General features: G+C 33.2%; 1 protein-coding gene across 3 annotated transcripts in view; it reads right to left on the bottom strand.

Moving 5' to 3' along the window:
* Nlgn1 (neuroligin 1) overlaps positions 1–24,273 on the bottom strand; it is a 677,570-nt gene that overhangs the window by 451,408 nt on the left and 201,889 nt on the right. Inside the window, exon 3 of one of the 3 annotated variants that reach the window (XM_047563980.1) lies at positions 5,892–5,951. The exons of the other annotated variants lie outside the window; for them this stretch is intronic. Coding sequence (XP_047419936.1) covers positions 5,892–5,951 — 60 coding nt within the window. The remainder of the gene's footprint in view (positions 1–5,891; positions 5,952–24,273) is intronic. 3 annotated transcript variants of the gene reach the window in all.

Genomic DNA, 24,273 nt, shown 5'->3' with positions numbered 1-24,273 from the left:
GCATCTGAGCTTCTGTCATTGCCGTGTTTAGGGGAATGCCATTTAAATGAATTTTTTTTTTTTTTTTTTTTTTTTTTTAGGAAGTCCTGACCATTCACTCATTCCACCTACCCTTAACCTTTGGGAGAACAGAATGACAAAATTATAATTTTCATCTCTTTCTGTATGTAACATACTCTTTTTATCCCTACTTTGGTGCTCTATTTTAATCATGTAGCCATAAAATAGGATAAAACTAATTTTGAGTGTAAAATGCCAAAATTTATTGGTGAAGTTGAAGTGATTTCTATAACTTTGAATTTGTCCAAGACTGTTTACTTCTCTAAAATATATTTCTCACAATTATGTAGTTCTCAATAAGGGTATAGAAATAATATATAAAGGGAATGTAACAGAATTTTAATCAATATTAGAAATGCACTAATTTCTGTAGGAAAATACCTAACTTACATTTCAGTTCTATTATGTAGAGTGAAAGATTATATGTATGTGTAAATATATGATTTTGAATATATGCATAAATAAAACATTATCATTACATAGTAGCCCATGAGGTATATGCACAATTAAAATTATATCAAGTATATTATCTTTTTTTACATCAATATCAAGAGTATCATTTAAAATTATGGTTTTGTTCCTTTGCTTCTGAAAAAAAAATTTAATTAAACTCTCCTACAACTTTGCATTTGAGGCAGATTGAACTAAGATGATACAAATTCATTGAAAAAACTTGTGATTATTTAGAGATTGTCTTACATTTCCTGTGAAAAAGAATGACTAATTTGAATGCTTCCATTTTCCCACCATAATAGTAAAATGATTTCTGTAAATGAAAAGTCAGTTAGGAGCAGAATTTCAGCTCATCTTGTTTGTCCATATTTTCAATTTGGGGAAATGGCTCATGGCAGAATTTAGAGACTTTTTTTTTTTAAAAGACTATTTTAAATTGACTTAAAACCTGTGTAAAAATTTACCTCCACACCTCACTCCCCTGAAAGATGTGCTTGAAAAAACTGTTTTGTTTTTAAGTAATTAGAGGAAGATATTTTGATATAGAAATCATCTTCTAGACACAACTACATTTAAGAGGGAAACTTAAATTTATTTTCTCCAGGAATCCTTGGAAGAGAAAATGGTATTCGTTCCTATGTAAAGAATTGGGGTCTTGTGGAGAAATTAGACTTATACTAAGGACATAATCTTTTTGAAATTGGTAAACTATGAGCCCTAAATGCCTAATTTATACATACAGTTTTAGTTTCTTATTTTTCTACTATGACTGGCACTGAAGAAGCAATAATAAATTATTAAACTGAAATCATTAACTGACTGTTCACAGCAGACGTTGTACTCTGCTAATTGTATGCTTGGAGGTAGCACAGAGGGAGGCTGTTTCAGAATTCTTCTTTAATTAAAATTACATAGAATTACAAAGCACCAACTGTGAACAGTAATGAAATCTTGGTAGAACCATCTAGTTCACCTGGAAAACAATACAGAGAAGACCTGCCACATTTTATACCTAATAACTGAATGAAGTGGACATTTTCAGGAAACATTGAAAACATGACAAAAGATTTTAGGAGCTATTTTAAGCAGAATCTCTTTATTTTTACTTTAAGAAATTTGACTTGAAAGGATTACTGATAGCTTAGATTAATTTTAATTTTCAATTTATCTTTTCAAACTTTTCAAAGATTTCAGCCTTGCCTAAGAACTTACATTGAGCAGGTCTTTTCTAGAAAGTTCTATAAAATTCTAACGCCAGGTTCTGAAAAATACTTCTTTTGGCTTGAAGTAACTCTGAAGTTAATTTTCTAAGGAATATTAACTAATAAAATAGATAAAATTGTTGGACAGTAGAACCTTTAATTTTGATAATAAAGTTTCAGAAACTTTAGAATCCTGAAAGATCTCATTCAAAATAATTGTAATTCTTTGATAATGTTTAATCAGAATGGTCCATCTCAGATTTTACTTGCTTGCCTAACTTATAGTTTTTTTATGTTAATAGCAAATGTAAACAGTTCAAATTGTAACTATTTGCTTTAAAAAAGAACTAGATTACTTATAAATGAAACCAGTATATCTGATAGCATACCATTGAATTAGTATCTACTTTTGCCATATTTTTAATAATCAAATTTCAGGGGTCCATTTTTCTTCAGTGGAAGTATATTCAATGGACTTTAGTAATTTATATTGTAAATTACTAAATTATATAAATTATAAATTATATATAGTAATTTATATTGAATTTATTAGAACCAAGTCATCCTTGCAGACTGTGTCTCTTGTGTATCTTTAAATGAGGTGCAACATGTACTTAAGATTCCCTACTTTGCCTAAACAACTACTACTGACTTTACTAAAATCATCAGAACCTTCTTGGAGATCCTCAAATACTAGCTCAGTTTCACTAGAACTACAAATGTTCATCAAGAATGATTGTATTTTCTGTTATTTGCAATTTTTTAAAACTTTGCTAAGTATATACGGCTTTGAAAGGAGTGGAAAGTTACAGGAAAAACACTATCTGGGTAATTAATTTCTTCTAAATTTTTAAGAAAGTATTTTAATTTTTTCAAATAATAAAATAACAAACTTCAAATCTGAGTAGACATCTTGATTTTAAACTTTAGTAACTGTTTCATCTTTCTGATAAAGCAAAGTTTTATATTATTTTAATGTGTCATTAGATCTAGAGCATTTAATGGGAATTTATTTGTGCCTGACAACCAGGATTTGGGGTCACATATCCCTGTTATGATCCTAGTAAACAATTATTAGTCATACAACTTCTCAAATATGTTTTCTGGTTTCCTTTGTCTTAAAGGACTCACAAAGTGGTTAACTGACCATATTTTAGAGTTTTGGGCACCTAACAGTTTTAAACTTGTAAAGCATTGCCTCAATTAAAGCTCCAATATATAAAGGGATATTTTAAAACATTTTTTGTGCTTTATGCTCATTTTAATGGAATTTGATAATCATTCAGAACTACCTAAATAATAACAGTTGACTGAATTTGTGCTTGTTAACCTGGATATAACACAAAGTACACTTTTAGTTTTAAAAATATACAAAAATCTATGAAGCAAGTTTTAGAAAGCTCTCTGTAGAATATAAAATTGCTTTTGAATATTGAAATGTTAATATTAAGATATTCTTAACATGATTAACATTTTTTAAATCTCCCAAATTTCTAAAATGAATTGGTAGAAATCTGGGATGTTGCTTTTAACTGTTTTTATTACTTCTATTTAGTTCTTTTTAAACTATGGAGATAGCCAATAAAATATACATCTCTTTTGGTTATTGTAAAGCATACATGAAAAATGAAACAATTTGGTCTAGAGGTTTGGTCTAGAGGTAGCAAAAGGGCATTGGCTCATAGGATTAGAGTAATAGCAGTCCACTTTGAAGTCCTCTGAGAGGGTCAGTGACTCAGGGGCAATCTTGGACAGTCACAGGTAGGCTCAGAATGCAGTAGCTGAGACAGGACCTTGAAAGCAGGTAAACTTATCAATGTATCAGAGGTATGACAAAATGATGGAGAATTTCCTATAAATGATCAGATAACCTGACTTCTGAGTGAAGTATGCTGGTAATTTATCAAGTTGTTTATATTCTTTTCATTATGTCCAGTGATGTTGATTCAACATTTGAAACAAAGTAATTTTTATTCACACTCACATCTACAAAGTGATTCTCAAAGACATTGAATAGAAGATGCTCAGAACTTTCCACATTTTTCTTCCTGTAGGATATTACTCTTTCTTCTCTTCAAAACAATTATCCAATACAACACAGAGGAATAGACTGAACTGAATCGGCTGCTTGGACATTCTCTGCTTTGGAGCATTTAAAAAAATTTATGGATTTGATAACTCTAGTGATAAGCGGCTTAGTACATAACTTGAGTACTACCTGCTGATTTAAATAAGGGTTTAGGATTTTTTTAATGGCCAATTAAAAATGTTAGATAGGCTTCAAAACAGATCTATGAAATAGATTCACATCTATAGGTTGCCTCTAGGTATCTATTCTAAACATGTTAAAGGATTACTTGATGCTATTTTACCAAAAGAAAAAAATGAATTGCATTAAGTCAGCAACCAAAATATTTTTAAAATAGGGAAGTGATATATACCAACTTTGTGACTACATTGGAAAATTATGGACTTTGCAAAGATACACACTAATAAGTCCTTTACACTTTATTATTTAGATAACAAATGCATAGATTATAGGATTTTCAGAGAGCTCAACAAATTCAAAGTCTGAAAGTGGAAACAGCCTTCATTGGAACAGGGGAAAAGTAACCTTGCCCTAAAAATTCAAAAATGTTCTGAATGTTTAAATACATTACATTTCTAACAGTATTAGAAAAAAATCACAATTTGCACTTTGATATTGTGTTGTGTTTAACTCTTGGGCACCTATAATGATTTATTTAAAATATCAATGGCTACTTTGTGTTTAATCTTTAATTCACTGCTTTGGTTCATGGTAAATGAATTTTTATTAAATATCATAATTTTCACATTCAAAATAATTCTTAAATGTTATAAAAATATTAATATCAAATATTACTTCTAAGCTTCCAACAATTTACCTCTATAGTTTAATTTCCTACTGTAAAGGGGTTTGTTAAATATGTAACAATTGATATTGAAAATGAAAACAGTGCAAATTGTTCAGTAAAAAGTCATTCACTCACGGATTCCTTGTAACTCATGGAACCAGCACTCCTGGGTGCTGCAGATTATTTTATGTTGGAAAATCTTTCTTATTGTATTAATAATATCTTTGTGAGATTTAATTTCTAGGCTTCAGGGAATCACTTTTAATCTTAGATTACATTAGTTACCTCTATTATAGTTGTAACTAGGGTAGCATTAAAAACAGAGAAGAAAAAAAAAAGAACAATGAAACCAAAGTAAGTTGAAAGAATCAGTAAGCCTTTCTAGATACTCAAAACCAAGTACAGGTACAGTGGAATGAGAGAAATTTCAGATCAGTCTTTGTGTACTTAGGTTTAAAAATTTAAGACCAAATTGTACATGATAAGAAAGTATGAAGGAGAAAACGATTGTGATATTAAGGAAGCAGAAAACATTTTATTGCTCATAGTTGGCAATTCCTTGAAAATCAGAATATTTTATTTGCTAATCTAGAAAGTATGTCCTTTTGAAATTAACATTTATCCATTTCATCCTTTTAAAATAATAAAAACTTCACCAAAAACATTACTATAAGCACAGAGGACTTAAGGGGCTCTACAGTGATTGGTACTTAACCCAAGATTTGTGTTGCCTTTTCTTACCTACAAAATTTCATTATTTATGTGCTATGTCAGTAAATCAACGGAAAGTGGTATCCTAAAATCCAAAACATAATGCTCAAGAAACACTTTATATCAGCTTTTAACTTATCTTTTATTTGGTATAGGGTTCTTTTTAAACAAATACCAAATGTAAAAAAATGAAACACATTTTAATATTGGCTAACATAGTTACATAGATTAGAAAACATGCAAAATGGGCACAGAGAGACTAGGAGGGAAAGATTGTTAGTTCAAAGAATGTGGACGCAGTTGTCAAAACGTGGGATGAAACATATCAAAAGTCAGTTCAAGAAAATAAAAAAAGCCCCTCTTTTTAAAACATTTTAATGATTGGCATCAAAATGTAAAACTAAACATTCATTTTTTTAAAAAATTAAAAATGCATATTTATATGTAACAACAAGCAAGAAGACAAAACACATCAAAAACGGGAATTAAAAACAACTTTTCAAAAAAAGACAAGAAGTAAAAAAATAGAAAGGGGTGGAAAAAGTGATTGAGTCCCTTGTCATGCAAATAGATTTTGTGGAAAAAATACCTTCATCTTCAGCACCGTCATTATCACCTAAATCATCTGTCTGTTTCTTTGTAAGGGGACCTAGGATTGAGAATGGAGAAATGGAGGGAAAAAAAAAAAGACAATTCAAGAATAAACAAGACTGAGGGCAAAAAGTTAAATGTAAGTACTAAAACTCTCAAGGATATTTCAAAAAGAGTGGGGAAGTGGTTACATCATAGTTGATTATCTACTTTGTTTGAGAAAAAAAAATCCCTTTCCCCAAAATATCTTATAAAAGAATTGGTTTTTGAACATATCCAGCATAAAAAATACATTATGATTTGAAATTCATAAGTCATAAACCAAGGAAATGATCTTTAAAAAAGTACCCACGGCATACAAAAATGTAAACAGTTTTATTAACTGAAAGAACTTAATTTATTCAGTGTCTTTTCTAATTTAAATTGGTCACAACAATAAAGAAAATAGGATGAATTCATTCTTTTAATTTTGGACAAGATAATAACATTAGGGAAAATAAAGATATGAACATTTTTAGGTTGTTCTTTTTCTTTTTCTTTTTCCTTTTTTAAAAATAAGAGCATTAACACGGGTTATACATTTTAAATTCATACTTTTTTTTAAATTGTGACTTTTTAAAATTACTTCTCAATAACGAATATTTCCCCATGGGTTTTCATTTGAATATATGCTGTGGTTTTAAGACATTTGTCACCTACACAAATGCATCAACTGATAATCTCATAACAAAAGGTCCCATTGATAGGAGTTTGGTGTTTAGCTATTAAGGTAGTTACCAAGTCAGGGCTCATATTTCTTAATCACTTTAGTCATATAATGGAATTATGCCCTTTTGAAATTTCATGCCCAGAATAGTTATTTATAATAGGATCATGTTTTAGAAGAATAATTATATTAAAACACTGTGAATGATTAATAAATGTTTTATTATACTTAACAATGCTAATTTGCTAGAATAAAGGAACACACCAAAGGGGAAGTCAAAGGCCAAATGAAAGTAATTTTAAGTGTCACATAATTGACATACTCAGCACACAAAAAAGCAAGTGAAGCCCCACATTCTCTTTTTATTTCCACAACCATTTAATTTGTATGACATTTCATAATTCTCATGCAAAAGCAATCACTATGAACACAGGACACTCAAGTTAAAAGACAGCCAACCACATAGCAATAAGCAAGAGAATTTTGTCATGCATAAAATAAGTCATAGAAAAAGGAGGAAAAAAAAGGCCTGAAAGTCATGATTTCAATAACATAAATAGTAAAGAAGCAAGCTTTAAATCTAAGCACACTTCAGAGGGAAGGACTGTTAAACATTTTGAGAAAGACTTCTAAGTCTTTTTAGAGATTACTTTGCATTATGTTTGTAATTCAAAACTAAACCTTCTATAACAACCCTTAAAGAATAAAAACCACCATCCAAGAAACAAGGGGAAAAAAGGAGATATAATTACGTTTCACCAAGTCAGAGAGACAACTTTGAAAAATATCAATGACTAACATAGATCAAAAGATTGGAAAAACAGAAATTGGTGATGTAATTGAAGGGACCTATGGAATACGTCGATTGTAATATCAAAGTTTCATCACTGAAATACAGACATGGGGACTGTACACAAAAAATTAAGTAATATACTTTTATAATCACACCTTCAAGCAATCATTCCATTGAGCAAACCTAGATGAAGGTAATAGTTGATGTTAATTGGCATTCATTTGCAAGCTCACAGATAGCTGCATTTCTTTAAAAGGACCCCACTTAAATGCAAAAGCACACTTATCTCATATGCATGTAACAACGATGCTACATCTCCTAAAAGGATACATTTTAAACTTAAATTGTAAAATTGCTGAATCAGAATACCATATTTGAACTATTTCCAATTATAAAACAATTGAAAATATTAGAATATAGGTAATTGTATTCAATTTTATTTACAAGCTTTCAACTTTTCTGCAACTATGTCCCAGGTTACTGGATAATTATATTTTTATTGTTGTTTGTTTGTTGATTAGTAACAGAAATTGAATACAGCATTTATCATTGCCAAACTATCATCTATTCCCAATTTCAGTTAAACTAACTGCTTAATTCTTGGCTATTTAAGAAACTAGTAATCTGACCTATGGCTGAACCATCCGTTCACTAATACTTGGAGGCAAAACTACACTTAAATCGCTCTTCGTTTTTCAGTTGGAAGTATATTTCTTTCTCACCTAGGCTATCCAAGGAAATTTACATGATTTCTACTGGAAATCATGAAGGTTCTTCAGCCACTGAGTCAATGGTTACATTTTTACATGCTTATAGATTGTCAGCTCTTAGGCCTATAAGAGAAGTAAGGGAATTTTTGTTAAACATGAGTTTTTACTTCTTTGCATGTGGAACATAATTCTCAGTTGCTGTTCAGTTCTGGGTGGATATAAATTGAGACACCATGGAAATGGAATGGCATTGACAGAATTTTTCTATGGATGGAATAGTTGATTGACCTAGCTTTTTGCTATGTTAGCTTTTACACCCATCCTTACTCAGGAAATGGTGTGCCTCTTAATTGATGTGGGTAAAAAAACAGATACAGATATTGATTCAGCATCATAAACACAGGGAAGCATCACTAACCTAGAGGAGAATTAACTAAAGAATTTCATATATTGATACTAAGTAAAACTTTAGCATGAAATGATATTGTTACCATAGTATGAATTCCAGCAGTATTTTAGTGATTTCAGCATAGCTGAATTTTCTTAACCTCAAGAGGTTTTTACACATCTGATTTTTTCATGTTCCCTGGGAAGAAGAGGGTTGATAACAGTTTTTTGCAAAAGTGATTATAAAAAGAAAGAAAACAGATTTCCTTTATCTTCATGCCTAAAGGCATTCAGAATAAATATCTAAGAGGGTCTAGAGTTACAAATTGAGAAACTCAGCCTTGGTTCATCTGAGGACACCTCAATGGAGTTGACTCATGCATGTGAATTACAGCGACAGACCTACCTGATCTCAAGATTCTCTACTGCCATGCTCCAAACAGAACAACTCACCACCTTGGCTTTCCTCCCTTAGTACATCAGCAACTCTAGCTCATTTTCAATTTATTCTAAAGTGTTAGAGTTGATGTAATTAATGATGTTAAAACATTTTAAATACAAAGAAAATATCATAAAAAGTAGTTGGCATAAATTTTCTTATGAAAATTAGATAATTACATTTTAGGGATCATGCATCCCTGTTAGTTGAGCAGCATGATTTTCCCAAGGGCAAAACATTTATCCTTTGAACAGGGATAACAGTCATTAACAACATTCTAACCACAACTTATGTTTCTTTTAAACAACAAATATTGCATTTTCGATACCAGCAGTTTGAAATGGCTATCTTAAAGCATCAAAATATAAAGCAAATGAGACCACTAAACCCTGAGTGTAGAAGTGATTTATTTTACCTTGAAACCCAATTGCGTCTCTCCTCCCTGAGGAACACACACATAACTCTCATTAGAGTTAATAGGAAAGTAGACCTCAAGTCATTTTGAAAGGGAGTGAGAGTAATTACTATATTTTATATCTCCTATAGGCAATAAATAGATTCAGTGGTGAAACAACAGGACTAAGCAAGGTAAAGGGAACTCCTGACCATGAACTTCAAACTCCTTTCATTCCAAAATAGTTCCTTTGTGATTAACAAGTCATAATTCAAAGTATTGGCCTTTACAAAGAATGTGTGATCCATTCTTACATTTCAGAATCTGACCACAGTGCCTTTTATTTTTTAAAAGAGGAATAAAAATATCAGCATTTCTCTCTAGTTAACTGGAGAATAATTATAAGCTCTGAAATAATTACTATCCACCCATATTAATGCTGCTTTTTATCATTCCCTTTGATGAAAGGCTAATATACTTTAGGTCTCAAATACATTAGAACTGATTATAAATTCCTTCATTATGGGTTCAATTCAGCAGAAATTATCCCTACTTTGTGTCCCATGTATCTGCAAAAGGCAAGTAGGTTGAGGGTATTATTAGCTCCTGACTTAGAAAGCTGGCCATGAGAAATGTGCTCCTATCAAGGGAACAAACCTCTGATATTTTTAGGATTATTTAGAGCTCCAGGCTCCAGAAGGTCCCAGCATGAGAGATGGAAAGCCCTAGCTAATGACCTTGTTCTCCTCTTGCTCCACCTTCTTGACCCAGCTGCCTTTAAGGTAAACTGACAATAAAGAATTCCTCAGGCCATTTCCACAGAATGAGGGAATTTAAAGATATTGCCAACCTTGTTCTGGAGCAATTGAAGACAGGCTAAATATTTTGAGGGATGTATTCCCCTGGGACAAAAGTTAGTTTACCAAGGTTGTATCAGGGATAAAAATCTATGCTTGTTCCATATGAAGAACAAAGCATTTTAAATAACAGCAATTTTCTTCCAAAATGACAAACATTAAAATTTAATGACTTTATAAACTTATATATCACTATGGTTGGTATTATTACAAACCTATTGAATTTTACCTATTGAAATTTATTTGGTTTTATAAAACTGGAATGAATATACACCTCTTTAAAAAAAAAAAAAACAGAAATGAGTGAAAGTGACTAATTTAGAATATTACCAATTTGGTATTTCTGTTTTGGTTTAATAAAAAGTTTTTACATTTCTTTAGCAATTAATTATATGCCCAGATGTAAAGAAAGTATAATAATTTTCTTTCTTGAAAACTTCACTTAAAGAAAGATAATTTTTTGAGCAATGTCACAAATTTGAATCACACTGAAATAAAAATGTAATGCAAACCATTGTGATGAGATACTGGAAGTAAACTTTGGAATAGTTGATCTTTTCAAGAGAATTCCTATCAGTGGTGGTACCCTGCTTTTAGTATTTGTGCATTGTTTGGGTGAGCTTCCTGTTAAGGCTGATGCTCATGTGTATACATGCTTTGGAAGGGACCACTCCCAAGGGTTGAAAGCAGCAGGTGTGCTCTATGTTTATCTCTGTATTGAAAGAAAACACCTACATGAACACAAAATCCATTCCCTTAAGACAGTTCTTCAGAGGCAGAGCCTACCTTACAATGTGACTTTGGGGAGAAGGGAAATCTGTTGTTCAATGTCAGGAAAGGGAGAAAGAAATTTTCTCCAGTCTAAGTTATGGAGAAGAACTCATTTATATTCATAAGAAAAACACATTTTTCTTCATAAAATTACCTTGATTACAATACTTTGAAGTCAAAAGTCATCCTGTCTAGAATGAAAGTGATAGGATCTGGGAGGAAAAAATTCAAGTAGATAAAAAGCAAATAAAATAGGTTAACCCCTAATCTAAGCATCAACAGATTTACATAAACTCATTATTTTTGAACACTATATTTGTTTGATTTTTGTAAATGAAGATGCAGTATTTCTACCACATGAAGAATATGGTATAGTGCTCCCTTCTCATCTGCAGGAATGCTGGCCTATGCTGTATTATCCAGAGATGCACCTAAAGCAGGCATATGGTAAGGACAGAGGTACCATAAGATGTCCAGAGCTATCTTACCGAGGAGAGGATTGGAATGGCATTAATAGTCTGACTTCTCTGGCATGACTTCAGTTTTCAGTCATATACCCTTTCAACAAATATACATTATGCTAGGTGTTCAGGATGCACAACAAGCAAAACAGACAAGACAGCTGCCCTCACGGAAATTAGATCTTGCTGGAGAAACATTAAACAAGTAATCACACATATAAACATGTTCTTACAAATGTGACAAGTATCAAGAAAGAAAAGTCTTGGTGTTGTGAAATGTCATACAAGGTGACCCTGGGCAGATCTGGGGGGTCTTTGGCCAATAAGTGCAATGGAACCTGTGGTTGAAGGAGTATACCATAAGCAGGCAAAGAGACTGGGCAAGGCAGTATGGGAAAAGATTCCGGCCAGAAAAATTAGATTGTGGAAAGGCCTTACTTAAAATGATAGGAAGGCTGGAGGTCAGAGCGGCTGGCATAAGGGGATAGAAGAGAGTACTGAGATGAGGATGGAGAGTCAGACAGGCATTGGTTTGGAGAGGCAGTGCCTCCAGCCAGAAGATTTTTTGTCTTAATCCGAAAGCAATGGGAAGCCATTTGCAGGGATTAAGCACATACTGATAAACTCTGACCTAAATGAATCTTAAGAGAAAAGTCAGAAAGAGGCAAAGTCATGCTAAGAAATATGGCAGGGAATATTTTATACAGAGGCCTACATTATATTCTCATCAAATAGGAATATCTTTATTAGAATGAATTCTAAGGAGTCTTATTCCACTTTTGTTTGCAAATAAAATAAATACCACCGAAAAGCAAAATCCAAGACTGAAATTTTATAGTTTAAAAGTTTGTTAAACATGTGTTTAAATTAAATTCACTTGCCTGAGAATATCCTAAGAATTTTCACATTCATACAGTGATAAACTGGTCCACAGCTATTTCTACTTAGATATTTCTCTAGAATCTCAATACTGAGGGATGTTTGTCATTTCCGCTTTCAAAGCCAGTGTTACCTCCTGACATAGGTTTTGTGGAACCCTCTCCTCTGTCCCCAAGTCCCAAATACAGAAATCATCTTTAACTCTTCCCTCTTTCTCCCTGTGGTCTCAGCTGGATTACATCCAAATTCCTAGAGAAGCCCCATTCCTGTCACTCTGTCAATACTGTTGTCAGCCTCAGTCCCTTATCTGTGGCGACCATCACCACATGCCAGAATCATGTCGTTAGTCTCTTGCTCTCAGTATCACTCAGACTCTCACGTGTCTCTTAGGTCATTTTGTACATCACAGACTTTGAAAGTTGTACATAACCATTGTGGCTGACCTCAAGAGAAAAATGGTTAATCATTATACATTAACATCAGCTAAAATGAACACACATTCAATTCCTTCTAAGACTAAAATTAAAATTGCAAGCACTTTAAAGGAACAGGAACTTGAAAGCATGAAGTCTTGCTTAGACATGGTGAATCTTGTACTGTGAGTTTCAAAATAGCTCTAAGGAGACAGATGAATACTAAATATGGTTTAGCACTGGGTTTGACGTTTCAGAAATTCATGAGCAAAAATCAGATATTTTATATTCCAAATGGAAACAAGTCATTTAAAATATTTTTAAAGCAGTGAGGATTGATACTCCTTAAACATGACTTTTGTTGTTTCACTACTCCATTTAAAATTTGTTACTACCTCTTCTCTTTATTTCTATTGTCCTGGAGTAAATGTCTCAGACTGACCATACAATTGCCTTTACTAATTCCATAATTTATCTCTGTTTTACTGCTTTCCAAAATAAATCTTCTTTTTTTTTTTTTCATATGGGTCCTGTCATTGTTGCACAAAAGTAAATCTGTGTGTTTAATTCCGTGAAGTTGATTTCTTGAAGTTCTAATTACAATCAATTCACATCAGAGAACAGGAAAGGAGTTAGTGAAGATGGACATGTGGCATCTCCTCTAGAATAACATATAATGTGTAGCAATATTTTACCCTGCTTTAAAAAAAATGTATTGTGTATTTTGACCTAAAATGACTATCTTCGGGATATAAATAAAAGAAGCAGTTCAATACTGCTCAGCTGGACCTGAAGGCGAAAATACCTTAATTCTTCAATTTTCCTAAATTTTATGTCCATAAGTGAGAGGTTTACACTGAGCCACTAATTAGGAAAATCCTATTTCCCAAATGTGTCTCACTAGAAATAAGCAAAAAGGACAAACTCTGATACTAAAGTCCGTGAGGGAGTTGGACTCAAGGTGAGACTGTGTCCCCTGAGATGACGTCCTGAGCATTTCTGGTGAGTCTGTGCCCCTTGCCACTAGTCATCTCCATCCTCAATGAAGCGGTTTCACTCTCCTTCTGTTCTATGTATTCCACGTGGGTTGATTCTCTCTGTTACCACATAGGTTAAAAGTCTTTTGACTACACAGTTTTGTTCTCTCTCCCTCTTTCCACCCCTATCTCACCTGGTACAGTAAATATTAAGCATAGACAACCTACTGGAGGAACTTGTGAATTGAATCAAGTTATGCCCAGATTCAAAGGATGTTAGTGTCACCTACTGAGTGACTATTGAGTCCTGCCATGTTTCACTGGTGAGGAAACTAAAGTGGAGTGTTGAACTGATTTTGCCCAGGACAGAGAGTTTTAACAGAGAGTTAAAAGCAGAACTAGTTAGATTTCAGGTTTTCTGTCACCAAATCAGGTTAACTCCTCTACAAAAGGCGTATACCAGTAAAAGATGAAAGGGAGAATTGGGTGTAGGGGTATCTGATATAATGTGGCCCTAAACAAAACATAAAACAACACTTTACATAATTGCATTAGAACTATAAAGTCTTTAGTACTCCTCTAAGCAACATTTTATTTAGATGTGATTGAGGTTAAAATTTAAGTAAAAAGAACTATCTGTTGAAGCACTTTTAAAAAGAAAAAAAAAATTTTAGAAATAGATGATAAATTTGGAAGGACAAAGATCCTGGGATTAAAACTAAATAATGAGTACCAGTGAGAAGGAATACTTACTTAGTAGTGCATATTATTAAACTGAATGGTGTTTGGACTAAAACTTGGAAAAATCAAATAAATTACCTGATTGAAAAGAAGGACAAGAGTAACTAGGGCTAATACATAGCTACATGGGCCAATTAAAGAGTAAAGTGCTCTGAACAGGTTATCAGGTTATTAAGTGATTACTGTCCAGAATGCCCAGAGTTCCGCAATAGCACCAAAGATGTTTTGTCTGGTTCCCTTGCCTAGGATGTCCATAATGTAGTAAGATTAAGAAATTAAGGGCTGGGGATATAGCTCAGTCGGTAGAGTGCTTGCCTTGCAAGCACAAGCCCCTGGGTTCGATCCCCAGCACCGCAAAAAAAAAAGAAAAAGAAAAAAAAGAAATTAAACCAGGCATGGTAGTGCATGCATACCTGTAATCCCAGCAGCTTGAGGGGCTAAAGTAGGAGGATTAAAGGTTCAAAGCCAGCCTCAGCAACTTAGTGAGGCCCTAAGCAACTCAACTCAGTGGGACCCTATCTCTAAATAAAATACAACCACTGTGGCTCAGTGGTTAAGTAACTCCAAGTTCAATCCCTGGTACCAAAAGAAAAAAGAAAGAAAGATAGAGTTAATATTGGGCATAGCGGGTGGTTCCCAGCACCCAATCATATCAATCAAACTGACTGACAATGACTGATGTCCTTTCTAACTAGAAAATTTATGTTTTCAATATAACCTGTAGATTATTCCTAAAGACATCTCCAAACCTAGAAGTCTCAGACTCTAGAAGGTGTTTTCTACAATATATATCAGGCTGTTTGACACACTAGTTGTGTAAACTTGGACATGATTTTTAATACCATAGAGTACCAAGGGATAGTGCCATCCCTCCTAAAGACATAGCTGTAATATTTAACCTTATTAACATAAAGAAGTTCATTTAAATTTTTGTTTTATTTTTTATTTCCCTTCTATCCAGTGTTTCCAACAAAAATTATAGTGTACAAACAACCACATTAATATAGTCATCTGTCAGGATAATATGTATTGAAGAAAAAAGGAATTTAGAAATACATTGTCCCCCTTCAGAAATTTTCTAGCTATGTAGACTTGGTGGTTCTTATCATATCTATTCATAATTTTTTTAAATATAAAGTAGGATTATAACAACATAACAAAACTCTCATAAAGATGAAGATCCTGAATGTCAAACACCTAGTATCTGCCTGATCTATAAAGTATAATGGTAGTAATGATAATTATCACTAAATTGTGATTTCTTTAATACATGCAAATATTTATTATATAAGTAGATAAAATTCCTACTGAGTTTGTATATTTGATACAGTCCTCCATTGTTCAGTTCATAGAAGTATTTAGTTTGAGTTGAATACTTCAGCATTCTTTCCAAATTGTCTATCACTAAAATGTACTGGCAAAAAAATAATGATGTATTTCACATTCACCTTGAAAAGTGTTGACAGAAATTTATCTTGCACAAAGTGTTCATGGAAGGAAATAGTATGCAAGTTTCATGAATTCTATTGAACACCAAACATTCTTTAAGGTATGTAGCAGTAGTTGATTGCATCAACAGTACTTTCTATTGATGACTTCAAAAGAGATTCTATTAAGGTACTTCTTCACCCAAGAACATTTTTCCTATTATCCATACCTGGGTGCATTTTTTTTTTTTTTTGACAATGGCAATCTTGCACAAAAGGCTTATGTAAATGAGTAATCAATTAATTTTAAAGATCTACCACATGATAGATTTCCATATTTTTTAATCATCAGGCTAAACCAAGAAATACAACACAGAGATTAAAATTATAAGTTCTAATATTATATCATCTGGTTTCAAATCCTGCTCTGGTACTGACAAGCTCTGTGATCTTAATTTCTCTGTGGATTCAATTTTTTATGAAATCAAGATACTAATAATGATAACTTCCTATTAAATTGAAAGAACTAGATTAGACAAAATACAAAATTGTTTAGAAGCATGCTTGATACAATATGAATGGCCAAGCAAAGCACTGGCTTTCCTCACGAGATGGGCGGCAACATCTCCATTATATAGTCAGGGGAAGTGAAGTTAATGAACTTGTTCCAAAAAACTGATGCCATGCTAACTACACAACATGGATAATCTCATTGACTTCCTGGTTATTCCAAAATGTACTAGCAAAAAAATAATGATTTTTTCACATTCACTTTGAAAAGCAAGGACTAATAACTTAAGATTATTAGTTCCATTGGAAGGGGTTGAGAAACAATCTAGTGCTTAGAAAGATAACAAATTCTTCCAGTATCTCCCATCCGTACATTCAACTCTGTATCATTCTGGACTGTAATTCTGGAATTATCTATTTACACACACACACACACACACACACACACACAATTAAAACATCTTCTTACTTCCTTACCTCCCGGTTAGGGAGGCGTTAGACTTCTGGCAAGTTATTTAACCCTGGCTCTCAATTTATCTATCTAAAGTAGTACTAGAAATTATTCCTACCAATTTGTTTATAAGATAAATGGCATTAATGTATGTGTAATTCTTTGAGCAGAATTTGGTATACATATTAAAAACACAAATACTTGGAATTATTATTATAACATGGCAAGGGGAAACTAAAACAAATTAGTTGACATTAGAATAATTGCAGGAGATAAAATAGATATTTCATGGTGTCTTGAAAAAAGTGAAGGTTCCAACTGCATTTAGTAAAACCTCGGTTGGTCAGTTTACTATTTAAAATTTATTCATTATAAATTTAGAATCCTTAACAAATACGATTAAACAGTTTTTTTTTTCACAAAATGTCAGATCTGAGTTTAAAACATTAAAAAAAATGAGAAAATATAAAATCAAAAAGTCATAGCAATACATTATTTCTGTTGGGACAATAATTATTAGAGAGAGATTTGAGAGGTTGAGATAAGCTAACATCTCTAATAGTTTACCCTGTTGTGATGTTGTTATGGTTTGGATGTGAAGTGTCCCATAAAAGCTCACATTTGAGACAGTGTAAGAAGGTTCAGAGAGAAATGAGTGGGTTGGGAGAATCCTGACACAGTCAGTGATTTAATCCCCTGATAGGAATTAACTGAGTTGTAACTGGAGTGGTAACCAAAGCAGTAGGGTGTGGCTGGAGGAGGTGGGAACTGAACATGGCTTTGGGTATATATTTCTATCTAGCCAGTGGTGTTTTTCTCTGCTTCCTGATCATGATGCGAGCTGGTTCCCTCTGCCACACTCTCCTACCATGATGTTCTGCATCATCTTGAGCCCCAAGGGATGGAGTCAGCCATCTGTGGACTAAGACCTCTGAAACCATGAGCCCTCAAATAAACCTTTTCTCCTGTACAATTGTGGTGGTCAGGCCCTTTAGTCACAGCAGCAAAAAAGTTAAAACAGATGCAAAAATAATTTTGCAGAAAAGAATGATATTCTGGAAGAAATCATATTTATAAATTATTTGAATATTAAAGTATTTTAGCAATTCAATCACCAACTTTGATGTTTTCCATATTTATAATGTGTGATAATGTGTAAAAGGTACTTATGTTCACCAGCACTTCAAGAGGCAGCCACTTGAGGATGGTCCTACCCACAATGCACCTTTGGTTTGCTTAGCTTAAAAACATCCTGGTTGGAACTGCAGTCACTGAAAGCTTACCTTCTGTCCTGGGTCTGAATTGTGCTTGGGAAACCCATGAGCAAAATTAAGGTATTTGATCTTCAAAATATAAACGTGCCATCTTAAAAGAGGCTTATCTCTCAAGTATTTAATGGTTGCTGGATTACAAGAATCAATATGGGATAAGAAGCCCCATGCTTTATTGATTTCTCCTGCCTTACATTTCCATTCTTCCCTTTAAGCTATTAAAATGCCTCAAATCAAGCTACTTTTTGTAAGAGAGTTCAGAATAATAATATTTATCAAAGATAACATATTTAATACAAATAGTTAGCTACGGGCAGCTAAGATTGCCTTTGAAGAAAAACATCTCTACCAATATAAATGTTTTTTCATTTAGTCTCCTGTATTTCTAAAATGAAAATACACTTAAAAAAATGAAAATTACATTTGATTTTGGGAAATATTTCACATTTAGATAAACAGTCACATCCTGAATATCACAGATTTTTTAATTTTAATATAGACCAAAAGACATAGATATATTAAAATTTAAAAGTCATAATAATATGCAATAGACTTAAGGCAAGAGATGTGTTTCAGGAATTTGCATATGAATCAATATTTCTTAATTTTAAATACACTAAGAGAACCTACAATGTGGAGCACCCTGTGGTGAATTATTTGGATAAATAAATCTCTTTTTAAGGGAAAAGATATCAGTTTCCTAAGTTATCATTCCTAGGCATATTTCTTTTGAATGAGTAAGTCTATATTTAGTAGTAAAACTCACCTTTTCTGAATGATATTAAGGAATAATTTCTAATTTTTTTGCATATGTCTAGCTGGAATTTGTTCATACGATATTACATGAGAGAAGTGTTTGATTTATAATTATGAATACTATTTACATACAGATGCATTTTTGCCTATGTGTCATGTGCATCCAAACTAATGATACATGGGTTCACTTTATGATTCAGCTAAAGATAATTTTTCACTGAGGACAAAAGATTTTGCACATTATTTTGTTGAAATGAAGTAGAAATCTTTTCTAGAGTCAGCTTAATAATTCTGGGCCTTCTTTGACAAGTAGCAGGGCAGTGAGAAAATTCATAAGAGAATAGAATCTTAGAAAGAAAAGTGGTTCAGTATTAAGAAATTTAAAAAAAAAAAAAAAAAAAAGGGAAGAGAGCTAGCTGGATGTAACTCAGTGGTGAGCCCAGCTAGTAGTGCTGGCCTAGCATGTTTGAGACTCTGGGTTCAATCTACAGTATCTCCCTGATCCTCACAAAAGAGGAAGAAAGAAAACTAAATAGATAAATATATTCAGGACAATTTCAAAGTACAAAATTCACAGCTAGAATAATTCCTCAAATACCTTCCCTCTGAATTTGAACATGCCTTTCAAAATGAATCTCTGTACAAAAATCAATAACATTCAGTTCTCTAGACAGTGCTTCTCCAACACAAATGTGCCAAAAAAAATCTTGGAGATCATTAAAAATGACAATTCCTAAGCCCTTTTCCCCCTGAGACTTGTCAGTACATAGCCTAGAATTCAGCAATCAAACAATAAATGGGGTCTGTGAACCATACTTTGAGGAGAACTCAGGATCCAGACTCTTCTCCTATGTTTAGGATCCTGATCCTTTCCTAATTTTAGTTCTTATTGGAGAGCAAAATGAAAAGCTGCACATGAGTATATGAAATTGTTCACATTGTGTACTTGCTTGGCTGTGACACACAACAGTTGGAAATGTTTGTGTAACTGCAAATTCAAAACAAATATTATCTTCTCCTTGAGACAATGTCTGAACAAACCAGCTTAGCCCCTTCCCAAGTAAAACTTTGTTTTATGTGAATATTTAAAAAGATGATAACTAGATAGACAGACCTGCACACATACATAAATGTGCAAAGCCATTTATATGTATCATATATATAACATTAAATACATTTATATATCAGTTAAGCATAAATAACTCTATCCCTTTGCTTTCAGGTTAGAAATACAGCCAAAAATACATCCTACCGCAAAATATTTCACATCATACTGGTCTAAAACGTATTTAAAGTGATAATACCCTAGGTTGAATTCCACCTGTTACCATGACTATCTACCTTGCTATCTGATAAAATAACATCAGACTTTCATGAAACTAAGACTGGAAAAAGGAAAAATAATTTTTAGGTAAACAAATGAACCCAACTAGAAGAAATTCAGAATTTACTTTTAGCAAAATTAAGAAATGTAAAGAAGATGTGAAAATTATCAAAAAAATATTCAAGAGGAATAAATGTCAGAGTGAGAGAAATTTGCACTCCGGAACATAAGGAAATAAAGAGAAGTAAAACAATGTGATAAGAATGCAGCACCGCGATCAAAGTGGTGGCATCATCTGTGACCTGGGAAACAAGGAATTCTGGCTTCCTACCTAGTGCAGAAGCCAGGGAAACAGGGCAGATTTTGAACTATTATTCTAGCAAGATCTAAGATCTTAACTCTTCTTGTCTCCAGTCTATGGGCATCTGTCTCTCTCTCTGTGTGTGGATGTCTATCTGCCACTGCGTATGTATTCCCTTGTGTGTGAGATCCTGTAAGTTTTTCTGCCTAGTTAAGCATAGATTTCACTCTCCCTTTGTGGAAGTACGTGCCACTCAATTTGTTTTGTGCATAAATGTCTCTGAATGTGTGAGTCTCTCTACCCCATTATGTCTGGCTGCTGCTTATTTGGATGCCCTGCTCTGCCTTGTGTCCCTTTCTGAAGAGAGGTATGATGACCACCCCTATCTGTTGCATACAGTTGTGTTGTACCACCATTTATAAATTTCTTCTTTTTGTTTCTGAATGTCTTTAATGCCCTGTGTCTCATTCTATCTTTAGCATTTTGTAAAATTTCTCTCTCCCTGATCATTTCATTGTTTTACAGTCTTTGCAGCAGATGCCTTTGGGTTACCTGAGTTCTTTCTCTCTCTCTTTCTGGGTGTGTTCTGTGTGTCCGTTTCTCCAGGTGACACGGACATCACGGGTTGAATGTTTCAGCATGCCTGCTTTCCTGGATGCCTCTGGAGGAAAGGCTGACAGGAGAAGCTCCCATAATATATGCCTTCTCTCTGACCCAGTCTGGAAGTAAAACCACTCAAGGAAATTACCTAGACCCTTATTGCTTCCAGACAGAGATACAGCTGGTGCAATCCATATAGAGATCTTAATATTCATCCTCCTTATCTTGCCTAATACATTCTGTTGGCACTCAAGTTTTATACTTAGATTGTCTATTCCATGTCCTAAAAGTCTCTAAGCCTTATTTTCCCGAATATGAATAGGGATAAAAGCACCTTATTACAGTATTTTTGTGAAAACTATAGATTTAAAATTTCTAGTACATTACCTAGCACTTAGTACTCTGTACTTTCTATTACTCTTATCAGTGCATATCTTCTGGGCTAAAATTTTGTTGAAAAGCTAAATCCTTTTAAGAAAACCTGTTATGTACTCGAGCATTTTTAAAGAGACACTTTCATAAAATGTTTGTACCTTTAAAAGTACAGCTAGAAAAACACTATTATGTGAACTTCTTCAAAGAAATTGTACCTTTCAGTTGAAAAATACATTAGAATATAAGTTTTCATGCATCCAGTGGCCTATGGAACTAACCCAATGACTCTAAATTATGCATAATCTTAGATCAATTAAAAGTAGCTCAGAATCCAGATCCTCAGGAGGTTGAGGTCAGAAAATGGCATGACTGTGTGACCAACTTGGGCATTGTAGTGATTTAAAAATGTTCAACATCTCTAGCAATTAGAGAAATGCAAATCAAAACTACACTGAGATTTCATCTCACTCCAGTCAGAATGGCAATTATCAAGAATATAAGCAACAATAAATGTTGGCAAGGATATGGGAAAAAAGGTACACACATACATTGTTGATGGGACTGCAAATTGGTGAAACCACCCTGGAAAGCAGTATGGAGATTCCTCAAAAAACTTGGAATGGAACCACTATTTGACCCAGTTATCCCACTCCTCAGTATATATGCAAAGGATTTAAAATCAGCATACTACAGTGACTCAACCATATCAATGTTTATAGCTGCTCAATTCACAATAGGTAAACTATGGAACCAACAGAGGTACTCCAACAGATGAACGAATAAAGAAAATGTGGTGTATATATACACAATGGAATGTTCCTTAGACTTAAAGAAGAATGAAATTATGATATTGCCTGTAAATGGATGGTGCTGGAGAATATTATTCTAAGCAAAATAAGTCAGTTCCAAAGAACCAAAGGCTGAATGTTTTCTCTAATATGCAGATGCTAATTCACAGGGGTTGGGAGCTAGGACAGGTAGGAGAGTAAGAAGGATAGTAGAATGATTTGGACATTATTATCTTATGTGCACATATGATTATATGACTGGTATAACCTTACACATGTACAACCAGAAGACAGAGAAGTTATACTCCATTTTTGTATTATGTGTCAAAATGCATTCTACTGTCATATATATCTAATTAGAATATCTTAAAAAAAAAAAAACAGCTCAGAATGATATAGCACAAATTAACCTGCTCCTTCTCATATGGAACCTTAGGACACTGAAATCAGATTAAGTTTCTATGATGTGTTCTAAGTTTCCAAGTTATAGGCAATAGTAGCAAATATATTACAAAACTATCAGGCTCCTCCTGATAACAGGCTATTGTTTCCAGTGCATTTGTTTCTTGAACTTGGATTTAAAAATTGTTATTTGATGTAATGTTACCTTTTGAATATGCAATTCATTCATGAAATCAAAAAATCCAGCAGGGCATGGTGGTACATGCCTGTAATCCCAACAATTCAGGAAACTGAGGCAGTAAGATCACAAGTTCAAAGACAGCCTCAGCGACTGAGCAAGGCCCTAAGCAATTTAGCAAGACTCTGTCTCAAAATATAAATAAATAAACAAACAAACAAACAAATGGCTGGGGAAGTGGATGTGGATCAGTGGTTAAATACCCATGGGTTTGGTTTCTGGTGCTGGAAAACATTATAAAGAAAAAAGAAAAATACAAATAATAAATATCAAGGTACTACAAAAAATCATGTCTCTACCTCACTCATCCTTCGCTCTTGTTCCTATCTTTCATCCCCAAAGGTATAGCTTGCTTTTTACTTTTTTCTGTCCCCCCCACCTTGTTCTCTATGCATAAAGAAGGAAATCATTTATATGGACTTGAGCAATTCTATGTATTTTTATGTATGTTTATGTATTTTTATGTATGTACATGTATTTATTCCTTCTCCTTTTACATACAAATAGCGTTCAATATTCACTGCTTTGTAAAACTTTGCTTTTCTAAACTCGATGATATATCTTGGGAGATCTTTTTGTACTAATATACAAAAATCTTTATACTTTTTAAAATAGTTGTATAGTGATTTCATATTTCTTTAAAAAGAAATTTAATTAGCTGTAAGTACTTAAACCAAAGGGAAACATGGTAATACGATATAATTTCATGGTTTGAAAATTTACCATCCCAATTTTAATTCACGGATGGCAGGAACAGTGCAAAGAATAGGGATGAGGCAAGCTTTGAGCACACAATAAATGCTGTCTGGTCACACCTGTTCCCTTTCCTGTTCTCCTAGGGGCTGCCTGAGGCATGGAATGAGTAGATAAAATATCTGCAGTTATTTTATTGTTTACTCCCAGGAGCAAAAGTCCATAAAATGCAAATGTTTGCTGTTATTGAGGAATTGAACTTTATTTGGAAATACGCAGTACTCCAAAGTACTATATTAAGTTATCAGTTTTCTAGGACACAGATGTGTACAAGCACAAGTAGGTGTACAAGCATGAGGAGATGTGTACAAGCACGCGCGCGCGCACACACACACACACACACAGAGTTCTACTAACACAATTTTTATAGTTTTACAGAAAAACAAAGTATCTTGCTGCAATATTTTTGTATTTTGTACAATTTTATTACCCATTGCCTTTACTAAATTCCAATGAATTTGTTCATCTATGTTGTTCCTAGGAATTGACATTTGATTGTCCATGAACATGTCCAGATTATTGCTAGGTATTGTGCATACTTTTACCTACTTCGCTTTTACAAACCCTATGTTCTTCAAATTGCCATAGCAACAAAATTAGATTCCATATCTGATATATCTTATTTCCTTCCAATCCACAATATGCATTAGATAAAT

The sequence above is a fragment of the Sciurus carolinensis genome, chromosome 9 (genome assembly GCF_902686445.1).
Source record: "Sciurus carolinensis chromosome 9, mSciCar1.2, whole genome shotgun sequence".
Lineage (NCBI taxonomy): Eukaryota > Metazoa > Chordata > Mammalia > Rodentia > Sciuridae > Sciurus > Sciurus carolinensis.
The sequence above is the reverse complement of the archived record's forward strand: the minus strand, read 5'-3'. Positions and strand labels throughout refer to the sequence as shown.